The sequence below is a fragment of the Pantherophis guttatus genome, chromosome 1 (genome assembly GCF_059756535.1).
Source record: "Pantherophis guttatus breed Tessera chromosome 1, ASM5975653v1, whole genome shotgun sequence".
NCBI classification, from domain to species: domain Eukaryota; kingdom Metazoa; phylum Chordata; class Lepidosauria; order Squamata; family Colubridae; genus Pantherophis; species Pantherophis guttatus.
Genome location: NC_142063.1, coordinates 294,065,020 through 294,078,538, shown reverse-complemented (window position 1 = coordinate 294,078,538; position 13,519 = coordinate 294,065,020). Strand labels below are relative to the sequence as shown.

The window sequence follows — 13,519 nt, the reverse complement described above, 5'->3', positions numbered from 1 at the left end:
TTCAATAAACATCCTGTGTTATCTGCATGAATTTATTTAAAAGCAGAGTAGGGGGTCTATTTTGTACAAGCCTTTAGGCATCTCTTCCATAGAGTTTATTGAGGCTTCTGGCAAGATTTAACATGTGGAAGGAGTTTCCAGTGAAATACTGTATTGGTAATTGTGATCTCATTGTTTTGGTAAAAAATTTACAGGGGAAAATGTTAACAATCTTAAATATGAATAAAAGAACAATTGCAAGGCCTGCTTATATTTGAATTTAGAAAAAAATTGTCTTACTTGTTTTTTCTTCCTTTTCCCCCCTAGGCTTTAATCCTATGTGTGCTGCCCGTGTCTTCTATAAGTTAATGCTGAAATTGGGCTTTCATAAATTCTACATTCAGGGAGGGGACTATGGGTCTCTGATATGCACAAATATGGCTCAGATTGCTCCACGGTGAGATTTTATCTTTCTAACAGTTAAATTCAAATCAGATTTGTCTAAGCAGTGCTTAAAGATGAAGTATCTTTATTCTGCTTTAGACTGTTGAATAGCACTGTATCATTCTACCGTAGACAAATTCATTTTACAGAGCCCCGCTGGAAAGAACAATAAATTTTTATTCATCAAGAGATTTCAACTTATTTTTCTTGTTGAAAAAGGTTATGAAAACAGGGTCTTACCAGACCAAATTTTGGATCATGAAATGTAAATGCCATTTTCTTGGATTATTACAACAGAAGTAGCACTGGATTGATTATTGGAATCTTTCACAAGTTACACTTTTGTATCTTACTGAATAAGTTTATGGAAAGTTCTCTCCTATTTTCTTTTTTCATTAATAGCTGTTGTTAAAATTATTATTAATATTATTCTTTATGTTATTTCCATCTAAATGGTATGTGATGTTGCAGTACTATACTCATGCTACACTATAACAATTATATTCAGAGTCTGCATTCACAAGCAATCAATTTTCTACCTTCCAAAGATAATTCAGAATAAAAAAGCTAAGCCTCCCAATACATAGTAGAGCTAGTCCTCAACTGATGACCATAATGGAGCCTGACTATTATAGTCAAAAGTCATGATGGTCGTTAAGTGAAGCACCCACATGATCACCTCACTTATGACCCCGCCTTCCTTGCTCTTCCCAATATGGTTGTTAAACAAGCAAGTCATTAAGCAGAGCACAGGGTGCCTCAGGGGCCATGGGGAAGTTCCTAGGAGGCCTAGTACAGGTTCTGCCCCAGGCCTCCAAAGGCCTCCCACACTCCCTGAGATAGCCCATGCTCTGCTTCCCATCACTTGGGCCTGCTTCCCACCCCATTGGGCCCTGCGCCTTCCTCCTCATCTCACATCACCCATTGTGCACTTACTGTTTGAAGATCTCTGGAGGCTGGGTTAAGAAAGGAGAGCAGGCCACTCTGTTCCTTGGTCACATGGTGCAATCCCAGAAATGGCTGCCATTTTCATGGCAGCTTCATTGAATTGGGGGCACTCCAAAAATAGCAACTGCTTCTGGGATGATGCCACATAGCCCAGGAATGGAGGGACTATTAGGAAATATTAGTTCCTTTATTGTCTTCTCTTCCTTTATGAGCATGGATGGGTGTCTACTGACATTGTATTTTTAATATCCCTTAACAAGGTGCTCAGTAAATTTGTCAGATGTTGCATTGGAGGGATGTGGTCAATAATGAGAACAGAAACTAAATTATCCATGGGGCTTCCTACCTCATCCCCATCTTAACACTCTAGCACAGTGATGGCTAACCTTTTCTGGACCGAGTGCCCAAAGCGCATGCACCGGAACCTACAAAATGCAATGAGCGTGTGGCCTCCGCACATGCACATGTGGCTCAGTGCTTGCACCCTGCCCCTGCACATGTGCCGCACACATGCATGCGCACCCCATCCCGTCTATGCCCTGCCCACATGCGCCCCATCCCACACACACACACACCCCTGTGCATGCATGCACGCCCCCACGTGCCCTGCACATGCGCACCCTACCCTGCACACATGCCATTCTCCCACACATGCGTGCACAGCCCTCCCCGCACACCCCTCACGCATGTGCACCCCACACATGCCCTGTGCATGTGTGGCAGAGACCTGACAACCAACTGGCTGGTGGGAGGCGTGTGCATGCGTGGCAAAACTGAACTGAGGCGACTGCTCACGTGCTCACAGAGAGGGCACTGCGTGCCACCTGTGGCACGCGTGCCATAGGTTTGCCATCACGGCTCTAGCACATAGTTGGCAGCTCAAGAGGGCCCTGCAGAGTAAGAGAGCCTCTTTTCTCTGGGATATATTTTTGATTAAAGGGAGGAGTTGTCCACAGAGGCAGTGACCTATCAATGGATGTGGTCTGGGAAAAAGAATTACTGAGAACAATAATGGCCTGCCAATGAACTGAACATCTAATTTCTTAAACCAAATTAGTCTTTCCAAATCATCATCTCAACCTTTTGAATTGCAGGGACCATCTTCTTCAGCCAATGGACATGTTATGTAGGGTTGATAGATATTGTAACTTATCACATCTGGAGGTACCACTCTAAAGAAGGATGGCTGAGTCACATGAGTATCTCCCCAAAATTTCAGTTGTGGAAGATGTATTTACATCTGTAATATCCCAAAGAATCAAGTGTGACATTTTTAGTGATAAGACATAAACATATGAATTTGAATAAATCACAATGTTGTTATTGTTAAAGTGCCTGACTTCTTTCTAAACAATTGTTTTAGCCATGTGAAAGGCATTCACATAAATATAGTATTCCTGAGCACTATCAGCTTCAAGCAGCTACTCTCCATTCTATTGGGACAATATTTCCCAAAACTATTTGGCTTCCAGGCAGAAGAAATTCAAAAGATCTTTCCTTTCAAAAAAAAAAGTGCTCTATAGAATTATTCGAGAGAGTGGCTATCTCCACCTTCAAGCTACAAAGCCAGACACTGTAGGTAAGAGAAGCTTTTGCTTTGACCATTGCATGCACTTGTTTTTACAGATAAGTCTTTATAGAATCAGGAAATGCACTTTTGTTTTTTTACTTAGAGTTGGGTGTGCTAGGATCTAATCTAGACAACCTTGGCTGAACCAAAAAACTAAACAGGGTCAAAGCTAGTTAGAAGGTAGGTGAAATCCCAAGGGTGTAGTTTAAACTGAGAGGTTAAAAAAAATAGGGAGAAAACAGAAAATAATTTCTGCATATTTGGTAAGAGTCAAAGCTAACTCAAAAGGAGACTTGTTGCCTATATGTTTTCCTAAGCAGCAAGAAGCCTCCAGGAAATTGGTACTTGGACTTAAGTTTTCTTCTAGTGAAGTAGTAGCCCTGGAATCTTAAAAGTTTCTGGCAAATATGCGAATGAAGATGAAGGCTCACAATGTGAGCATTGACAAGAAGCAAAAATCCTGTGTGGCCCTGTATGATCAGTCCCTTCCTCATGGGAAGCAACACTGATTCACTGTGCTTTTAACCAGATAGAACAGTGTTTCTCAAACTTGGTAGCTTGAAGATGGGTGGACTTCAACTCCCAGAATTCCCTAGCCAGCAGCACTGGCTGGGGGATTCTGGGAGTTGAAGTTCACCCATCTTCAAGCTTCCAAGGTTGGGAAACACTGAGATAGAGGATTTGAAGTCCACCCATCTTCAAGCTTCCAAGGTTGAGAAACACTGAGATAGAGGATTTCTATTCATTGTAATGTCTGCCTTCTTGTACAGGTAGTCCTCAACTTACAACAGTTCATTTAGTGACCGTTCAAAGTTGCAACGGCACTGAAAAAGTGACTTATGACTGTTTTTTACCCTTACGACCATTACACTACCCATGGTCATGTGATCCAAATTCAGGCACTTGGCAACTGACTCATATTTATGATAGTTGGAGTGTCCCGGGGGTCATGTGATCATCTTTTGCAACTTCTGACGAGCAAAATCAATAGGGAAGCCAGATTGACTTAGCAACTGTGCTACTGACTTAACAACTGCAGAGATTCACTTAACAACTGTGGCAAGAAAGGTCGTAAAAAAGGTAAAACTCACATAACAATTGTTTCACTTCACTGTTCTGTTTCACACAACAGAAATGTGGGGCTCAATTGTGATCGTAAGTCGAGGACTGCCTGTGTTCTGTACTTTCACACTGTTGACTGTTGCTCAGCGTATGAAGATTGGGGCTGATTACAAAATCAATGAAATAAAGAAATATGGTTCTCAGCAAAAAGGAACAGCACACATCTGCACATCGCTGGGCGCCTTTGCTTCTCTCCAAATTGTCAGGACATGTCCAGACATGTGTAAATATGGTCATATTCATGTGTTGATAGTAAAGAGAATGATGAGTCTCATTTCTCAAATGCCTCTCACATACTTCTGGCAATCAAGAGATATAATAAAGACAGATAATTCATAACTGTCTGAGCCATTAAACAAGTGTTTTCTTAGCAAAGGATCTGGCTGACCTAGGTTGATAATTACAGTTTCTTCTTCCACTTTTGCCTCTCCAAGTTCAGTTGCCAGTGTTTCTATACAATACATTCAATCTATAGTGTGTTTTTGCATAGCTGTGGATGAAGCTGACAATGATGGACACATTCATAGCATGGAATGAAAAACATCAAATTATGGTCCTTACCATCTTTACATATTGTCAGATTAATTTCTGTGGCTTCAATTAATTTATTTTTCCTACTCCTTACTTTGTTTCTAAGGTAAAGCCTCTGAAGTTCATCCTGTATCATGCTAACATTCTTCTATTACTTGGTTATCTCAGCATCTTTTCATTATAAATTGTTTGGAATCATTTCTTTCTGTGAGGAAGGAAAAACTTTACAGTTTTTCTTTCTCTTTTGACTTTGATTCCTTAGAAAACTAAAGAGGATTTAGCTTGTGCCCATATATATTTGTTTATGTGCTTCTATCTGCCCTGAGATTTCTCAAGACCCTAACCTACTCCTACTCCCATTTTTAAGGCCTTAAAATAGTAAAATAAACATTTTAAGCTTATTTTGGCATTTATAACTAACTGGAAAATTGCACCACTGTAATTCAGAGATTTGACATCCAATTAAAGAAGTGTAATCTTGGGGATTCTGACTCACGGATGATTGCTAGGGGCGATCCCAAAAATGCCTGCAATGGTGCAATCAAAGCTCTGTTCTTTGACATGCCAAGACAGGTCTTCAAATGCATTGTTGGGTCTGCTATGTTTTGACCTCTGTAGATGAATCTGTTCTAAGGACTCCACAAAAGGGGCTAGGGAACCTCCAGTAGTCACTGAGGTCTGTGGATAACTGTTGGAGCTTCTAGTGGTTAGTAAGCCATGAGTTGTGGAACCTGTACTAGTATATATGAGTAAAAGCACTGCCATTTATCCAATTAAAGCATTCTTTGAAACAGATGAGAAACACAATGAGTTTCTTTTCCTTAAGTAGTAGTTCTGCTTTCAGGGAAAGCTGGCAGGCTGACAAGGCAGGGACAAGTCTTGACTTAGTCTCATAGTTAATATGATACCAGTGGGTACATTCTTAAACTTCTGGTTTTCCCTTTATTAAAACATTGGATTAAATGGTGAACTGTTAATGTTGGTAAACAGTATGCAGTGTCTTAATTCTTTTCGGGTGTTTGATATATGCTGTTTCTCCCATAATGTTCCTTGTCATGAATCTGTTTATTAAATGTCATCTGGAGACAATAATTTATCATGTATCCATCAGTCTCACAAGTAGATTAAACAGGAATCACAACAAGATGATTTTACTTCTAATTCTGCTTAATTAGTAATGAAATTACTAATGAAATTACTAATGAAATCCCACCGGCTGGTTCGCTCCCACAGAGAGGGCCTCCTCAGGGTGCCGTCAGCCAGACAATGTCAGCTGGCGACCCCCAGGGGGAGAACCTTCTCTGTGGTGGCACCTACCCTCTGGAACGATCTACCCCCAGAGATACGAGTGATCCCAGACCTCTGGACTTTTCGTCGGGCCCTAAAAACTTACTTTTTTCAGTTAGCCGGGCTGGCCTGATTCCATGTTGGTTTTAAAGTTTGATAGTGATTTTTAATTGAAATGTTTTAAATTATGGGCCAAATTTCATTTAATTATTTTTAAAATTATTTTAACTTTTGTGTACAAATGTTTTTATTTTGGCTGTTCACTGCCCTGAGTCCGAAAGGAGAAGGGTGGTATACAAATCTAATAAAAGAAAAAAAGAAAGAAAAAGAAATCAGGTGGTAAAAAGAGACAGTGGGAGATGTATACTTTCAGATTTGTAAGATTCTGTTAACGTAAGACTACATTAACAGAATCTTACACGTCTGAAATGACAAATCTCTCACTGTTTCTCGTTACCACATACTGTAATAAGTTAAAACGGATCCTTTCCAAATTTCTTTTTCTGCCAGTTGTGGACTTCTCAATCTTTTATCTAATAGTTCCCTAGGCAGCAATCCACCCCACCTTCAAAATAAAATATTCCATTATAAAAGTAACATCTGAGATAGGGGTGAAATCCAGCAGGTTCTGACAGGTTCTGGAGAACTGGTAGTGGAAATTTTGAGCAGTTTGGAGAACCAGCAAATACCACCTCTGGCTGGCCTCAGAGTGGGGTGGGAATGGAGATTTTGCAATATCCTTCCCCCAGGAGTGGGGAAGGAATGGGGATTTTGCAGTATCCTTCCCCTGGAGTGGGGTGAGAATGGGGATTTTGCAGTATCTTTCCCCTGCCATGCCCACTAAGCCACGCCTACAGAACCGGTAGTAAAAAAAATTGGATTTCACCACTGATCTGAGAGTTATCGAAATTGAAACTCGCAACTTTCTCTTTTTTCCAGGCTGTGGCTTGTATGACTCTCCTGTGGGATTGGCTGCATATATCTTGGAAAAGTTTTCTAGATGGACTGATCCCAGTTTTAAAAACCTAGAAGATGGAGGATTAGAAAAGTAGGTGTTATTTACCACCCCACCCCCATCGTAATTTAGCTGACTTTAATTGTCCCAAACTATATTGTATCTATTTATTTTATGCTGTTCTGCTATGTGTTCATATGCTTAAAAACTGATGGCTTAGGAGCTCCACAATGTTCCTCTGAGGACTAATCATGCAATGAGTTCTGCTGATGATTGTAATTTTATTGAACTAGATAAAAAAGAACTTCTATTGAACAGAAATACTTGGCTCTCCCATGTTCCAACTTAATTCTTAGTTCAATGTGACTTTTACAGTGTGCAAAACCTACTTTTAATTTGTGGGGCATCTTTCCTGGGGCATAAGCTATGGAGTCAGGAATATCTATAAGATATCTATGTACTTTATCACTGCTCTACTTGACTAATTTTTAAAATATGGTTAATTATAAATAATGAATGAATAGGAAGCATTGTTTTAGCAGCTTCCAAGTTGATGCCCCATGAAATTCAATAAGAGACATTGATTGTCTTGGGACTAGTATAGATTGCTCATCCCTATTATAAAGCTGTTTATAAATTGTGCACTTGCTTGCAAATTACAGAGCTAATACATTATGGCATTGTGAGATAGACAGATGAAGCTTTCGTTTACATTGCACAAAATCCTCATGGAATCTCTCTGCTAAAAACTTCTTGAAAAGGAAAAGGATCTATGATAATTTTAAAATGTTTTAAAACATAATTTTAACAAAATAAGGTAATTGAGATACTACGATCTGTGATATATCAAATTATAGATCCATATAATCTAGTGTTCCATTTTACTCTGGTCAACTACTTGCTCACAGAAAGGGAATGAATCCATTAGTTCCCTCTGACCTGCATTCTATAACATCTAATATTAGGATTCAGTTTTATTCATTTAAAGCAGAGTTCCCCAACCTTTCCGGCTTTGTGGACCACCGGGGGGGGGGGAATAGGAGAAAAGAGAAGATGGTTCTACGTGAGTGGTGGGCAAGGGTACACACAGCTTGATTTGCATGAGAGGTGGGCACGGTGCAAATGGAGCACACGCACTTCCTCACTCACTGCTCTCACTAGTGAGGATATGCACATATGCTCAACCATCACTTCCACAGCCCAGTTCCAAATGGCTCAAGGCCTGGTAGTGGGCTGTGGCCCAGGAGTTGGGGACCCCTGATTTAAAGTAAAGAAATCTGCTGGTGATAGGGTTGAAAGCTATAAAAAAATCATGAAAAAATCATGTTTGCTCCTAGGATGTAGGTTATGTTCCCTGATCCTAAAGAGTCAAATTAATTTTGGATGCCAACAAATTTTATCTTAAAACGTCTTATTAATGTGTTATTACTGTTACTAGAACCCACCCAGAGCACTTGAGAGATTATGACTCTGTTTTTAAAATCTTATGATTTCCTTTCACATGAATTGATTAGAATGAAATTAAATCAAATTATTTCATTTCAGTCAAACCTTAATTTTAAAAAATTGCTTGGGATGGTAGTAGCTGGTAGCTTACCTTGAAAGCAATGGTATACTGGGCGATGAGATTTATTAGGGTGTTTATTAAAAGTGAGTACAGTTCAGAAATATTTGAATGCATTTTCTTTGCATTGAATGACAGATGCAGTATTAATAGGCAGTAATTGCTCATGTTTTTGTCATCTTCCTACTAATATATTATTAATTGCATATGGTAAGATTCAGTTCATGAATAATAAATATCACAAACTACTCATTTGCTCTTACCATTCTGGAGAGAAAACAGCAGTGACTAAAAAATCACAGCCAAAAAGAATAATGTGATTGTCAAAGTCAGTGTAAGAGATGTTTCTGCTCTCTCTCATTTTCTTTATACCAAACGTTATGGACATCTACATCTGAAATAAAATCACTGGGATTTATTCCCAGATAGGTTTGCATAGCAGCCACTCCAGGGCTCCATAGATGTGTTGGACTACAATAGCTAGTTGCCAGGTTACTTTAACCAGGAAATAACCTGTTTTTTACCCTCTGCGCATGCACAGAAGGGTTTGTGCATGTGCAGAGGGTTGGCACGTGCACATGATGCACACATGCGCACTTCCGAACCGGTAGGGAAGGTAAGTAGATTTCATCCCTGGGTCTTAGCCATATAATAATTTTACTCCCTCGGGGAAGATATTTTTAAAAGATTACAATTGAATAAAGTGATGAAATTTGCAAGCAAGATAAATGTAACACCTAGGTGGGAAGCTGAAGAAGGCTTCCCCATTGTACACAACTGCTTGGCTAATGTAAAAGGCAACAAGCCCCAAATAGATTCCAGAGACATAAAAGCAGCCTTAGGATATTTAGCAATGGAAGTCCTCAGCATGTTTCATTTTCATGTTGAAAATACCATTCCCAATATAGGGTTGCTCCAGTAATTTTGGACTTCAACTTCTTTAGTATATTGGCCTGAAATTATGGGAGCTGAAATCTAACACCTCTTTTCCTGTTGGCATATTATGTTTATTAGTTTATAATATAAAATACAAAAATCCAAAAGAAAATAGTAGGGAAAAGGGAAGTAAGGAGGGAAAAGGGAAGGGAAAAGTATGGGGCAAAGGGAAAAAAGAAAGAAAAGGTGTTGACTTCCGACCCCCTTTGGTGCAGTTGAATAAGATAATAGCATCAAACCTCAACATTTTACTTTTACATAATATAAACTAGCCATTTCTATAACAACAAACCTATTAATCAGTAAATCCCAAAATCAAAGTTCATTTTTTCTTACATCAACCACAAAGTCCAGAAGTGGTTTCCAAGCAGAAACAAAAATAATTGCATTTTTTTCTTTGATCAAAGCAGTCAATTTGGCGATCTCTGCTAAATCTAACAGTTGAGGAAGAGTGAAATGGCTAGTGGTGCTTTAGATGCCAGGAGGGGACAGAGGAATATCAATTGTACTGCCTGAAAGGGCTGGCAAAACCCAATAGGGGCCCTTTATTATGAGTCAGAGTAAAGTCAGAAGGCAACTTGCCTACATTTCCTGTGAGTTGCACTAGCTACAGTTTGTGAAAAGAGATTAATTGCAATGCATCCAATTGTATTTTTTCAGGAAGTTCACTCTGGATGACCTTCTCACAAATATAATGATCTATTGGGCTTCAGGTTGTGTGGTTTCTTCAATGCGCTTCTACAAAGAACTTTTTTGGAAAGGTATTGGCGTAGAAAAACATGAAACGTAAGTGATTGCCATATTTCTATTTTGGAGTTCTTGCTCTAAAGCAGGCATTCCTACTAGTACAATGTCTGAAGTCTATTCCGCTATCATATATGTGCCAGCCACCTTAAATGTGAATGTATGATGAAGCTATCCTAAGAAAACTCTTTACTGCAGTCACTGAGTATCTCAGAAACAATGTGAGAAACAACAGGCTTCAGCTAAACCCTGGCAAGACTAAGTGGCTCTCTGTTTTGGGGCCTTCTGAGACTTTATCATCTTTGATAATGGGATGGGGTTTTGCCAGATCCACTGCAGTTTGGGAGTCTTTCTAAACTCGCAACTCCTGCTTGAGGAACAGATAGCAGTCATGTTGAGTAGGGTTGTTACACAACTTTATGTTATGTGCTAGTTGTACCCTCCTTGGACCATAAGGCTCTATTCACAGTTACTCATGCCCTAGTCATCCCCAGAATGGATTACTGTAATGCCCTCTGTATGAACTTGAAGAGTATCTGGAAACTGCAACCGGTGTAAAATTCAGCTACGAAGATTATTATATGTATCTCTAGGATGATCTATGTTATACCTCTGTTCTGCAAACTGCATTGGCTGTCAGTTTGCCTCTAGGTGTAATTCAGTTGTTCTCTTCTTTGTCTGTTATGGAGTAGCTCCTGCTAGGTCTTTTTTTGGATTTGATGAAGGCCCAGTTGGATAGCCATGGGTTCTGAAAGCTTCCTTGATGTGTTTTAGTTCTTTTTCTTTTCCATCTTTGCTAGTAGGCAAACTTTCAGCCCGGTGGTATAAGGTTCTCTCTTCAATCCCATTTTATGCTCCAGTGAGTGGTGAGACTTAGCAGGAGCTCCTCCATAACAGACAAAGAAGAGAAAAACAAATGAAGCAACACTATCATTCCATACTTTGCAGGAATGTCTGAAAAACTCAGGAATATTTTGAAGCAACAAAGTATACATACATGCTTTAAACCCAAAAATACACTAAGGCAGTAGCTTGCCCACCCCTAGGATAACACACCCAGACATAAACTGAGCAATGTGATCTATGCAATACAATTCAGTGAGACAGGTAGAGATCTATACATTGGAGAAACAGAACAAGTATTTCACAAACGCATGGCACAACTGGCACAACGTAGGTAAACAAACCCATCAGGACAAGATTCAGCAGTCCATCTGCCCTTGAAAGACAAATGTCACTCTTTTGAAGACAGCAAAGTTCATATTCTTGACAGAGAGGACCACTGGTTTGAAAGAGGGGTCAAAGAGGCCATCAACATTAAAACTTAACAGCCTTCTCTCAACAGAGGGGGCGGGATACAACACCACCTAACTCCTGTTTACATACAGTCCTTTCAGCAGTTCCAAGAAGGTCCACACCCAATTGCACTATTCAGGTGACCCTCAGGGCACAGATAAACCTCCAAGTAGCCTCAGTGAGAATGCTAATGATCAGATGATTGCAATGAATGTAAATCTTTCCATCCTCCACCATTTAGTCAGAACTGAAAAAACTTCTTGGATGAGAAGCAAAATATCTTCAAGTTAAAACAAATTCCAGTTGTCTTTTGAAAAAGCACCATTGGGACAGCCATGATCTAGATGACTGAGAATTTCCATAGACACACTGGTAACTAGTGCAGCTCATGCAGGAGTAGCATTACATGTGCCATGTATCTGGCACCATTTACTACCAGTGCAGCCAATTGCACCAGTTGGAGTTTCCAAATGGTCTTCAAGTGCAACCCCCTGTACAGCATATTACAGTAGTCTAGCCTGGAGGTTACAAGGGTGTGAGTTACTGTGAGCAGGACTTCCCGGTCCAGGTATGGATGCAACTGACACACTACCCAAAAATGTGCAAAGGCCTTTCTAGCTATGGCCACCACATGCTCCTTGAGCCAGAGCCACAAGTCCAGAAGGACCCCCAGATTGTGTACGAAGTCTGTTGTGCAATCCCATCCAAGACTAGAGATAGAAGAACCTTGTCTCAGGGTGGTGGTGTCCAAATACAGCCACTCTGTCATCTCATCCAGGTCCCAACAGCCCTCAGACACTGAATTAAATAATAAATACAGATTCAATAAATAATAACAAACTTCCAATTCCATCTTGCAGTATAATCAGGACTGAGACCCAACAATATCTAGAGGACCGCAGTTTGTTCACTTCCTGCCCACTCTTAACCCTAAGGCACATTTTCCTGGAAATAAATCCTACTAATTTCAGTTCAATTGTCTTGTGTAGACAGAGTTGTTTTGTACCTCTTTATCTTTTGCTTCTGGTTCAAGAAAGTAATATTATTGGGAGAAGAGCATGCCTTTCATTGTGCAATTACATCATTGCTTTGCAGGTTCCCTGTGGAAGTTCCCACAGGAATTGCCACATTTCCCAATGAAGTCTTGTACATTCCTCGGTCATGGGTTCAAAAGAAGTATGTTAACATCGTTTCATTCAATTTCATGCCTCGAGGAGGTCATTTTGCAGCTTTTGAGGAACCAGAGCTCCTTGCAGCAGACATCCTACAGTTTGTAGATAAAGTAGAAAAAGCCGCCTTTGTCCAATAAAGAAGAAAGGTTCTGATTGGGTAATGGGAATAGTTTAACCTTCAGTGCAGGATTATTGAGATTAAATATGGGAAAAGGTGATTTGGGTTAAACTATTACCAATTATTCTTAGAAACTTTATAGCTCTGATTTTTCTTATGTTAGTTGATGAAAACTAAACTCAAGATAAACTGCTCCAAACTCGATTGCAAAAAATACGACTTCAGCAACAGAGTGGTCAATGCCTGGAATGCTCTACCCGACTCCATTGTTACAGCCTCAAATCCTCACAGCTTCAACCTCAAACGGTCTACCATGGACCTCACCCCATTCCTAAGAGGTACATAAAGGAGGCATGCATAAGCGCACCTGCGTGCCTACCGTCCCTGTCCTACTGACCCCATTTATCTGTACTTACTTCCTTTGTTTATGTTTATGTTTGTACCTATACCTGCTATCTTGTACATGTTTGACAAATAAATAAATAAATAAATATTCCCTCTTTTTAAAAAACTCTTGAAACAGTGGGGTGATAACACTGGCCTATCTTACAATACCTTACTCAGATAATATAGATGGTGCTCACTGGATATGCAAACTGCAGCATTCCAGGAGCACATAATCTATTTCAGGCTGAGCAAAGGTATTGAGGGGTGTCAAAAAATATCAAGATGGCAAGCATGACCATGCAATCAAAATCCCATTGCTTTTTAATGCATGTGTGATGCACGTTAAGGGCCAAGTCTTTGACTGTGCAGTCACACCTGCCATTTTGACTTCTTTGAGCTCTCTTTGGATGCCCCTGCTCTAAGTTATACTTAATGGCCTGTCTGGACTGTCCTTTAAAAAAATAAG

At 39.9% G+C, this 13,519-nt stretch overlaps 1 protein-coding gene across 1 annotated transcript in view; it reads left to right on the top strand.

Annotated features, from left to right (window-relative positions):
* EPHX1 (epoxide hydrolase 1) overlaps positions 1 to 13,157 on the top strand; it is a 30,525-nt gene extending 17,368 nt beyond the window's left edge. Inside the window, 6 exon segments of the mRNA XM_034427926.3 lie at positions 307 to 436; positions 2,735 to 2,873; positions 2,875 to 2,950; positions 6,821 to 6,929; positions 9,997 to 10,122; positions 12,472 to 13,157. Coding sequence (XP_034283817.2) covers positions 307 to 436; positions 2,735 to 2,873; positions 2,875 to 2,950; positions 6,821 to 6,929; positions 9,997 to 10,122; positions 12,472 to 12,685 — 794 coding nt within the window. The 3' untranslated portion in view covers positions 12,686 to 13,157.
* Positions 13,158 to 13,519: the final 362 nt, after the last annotated feature.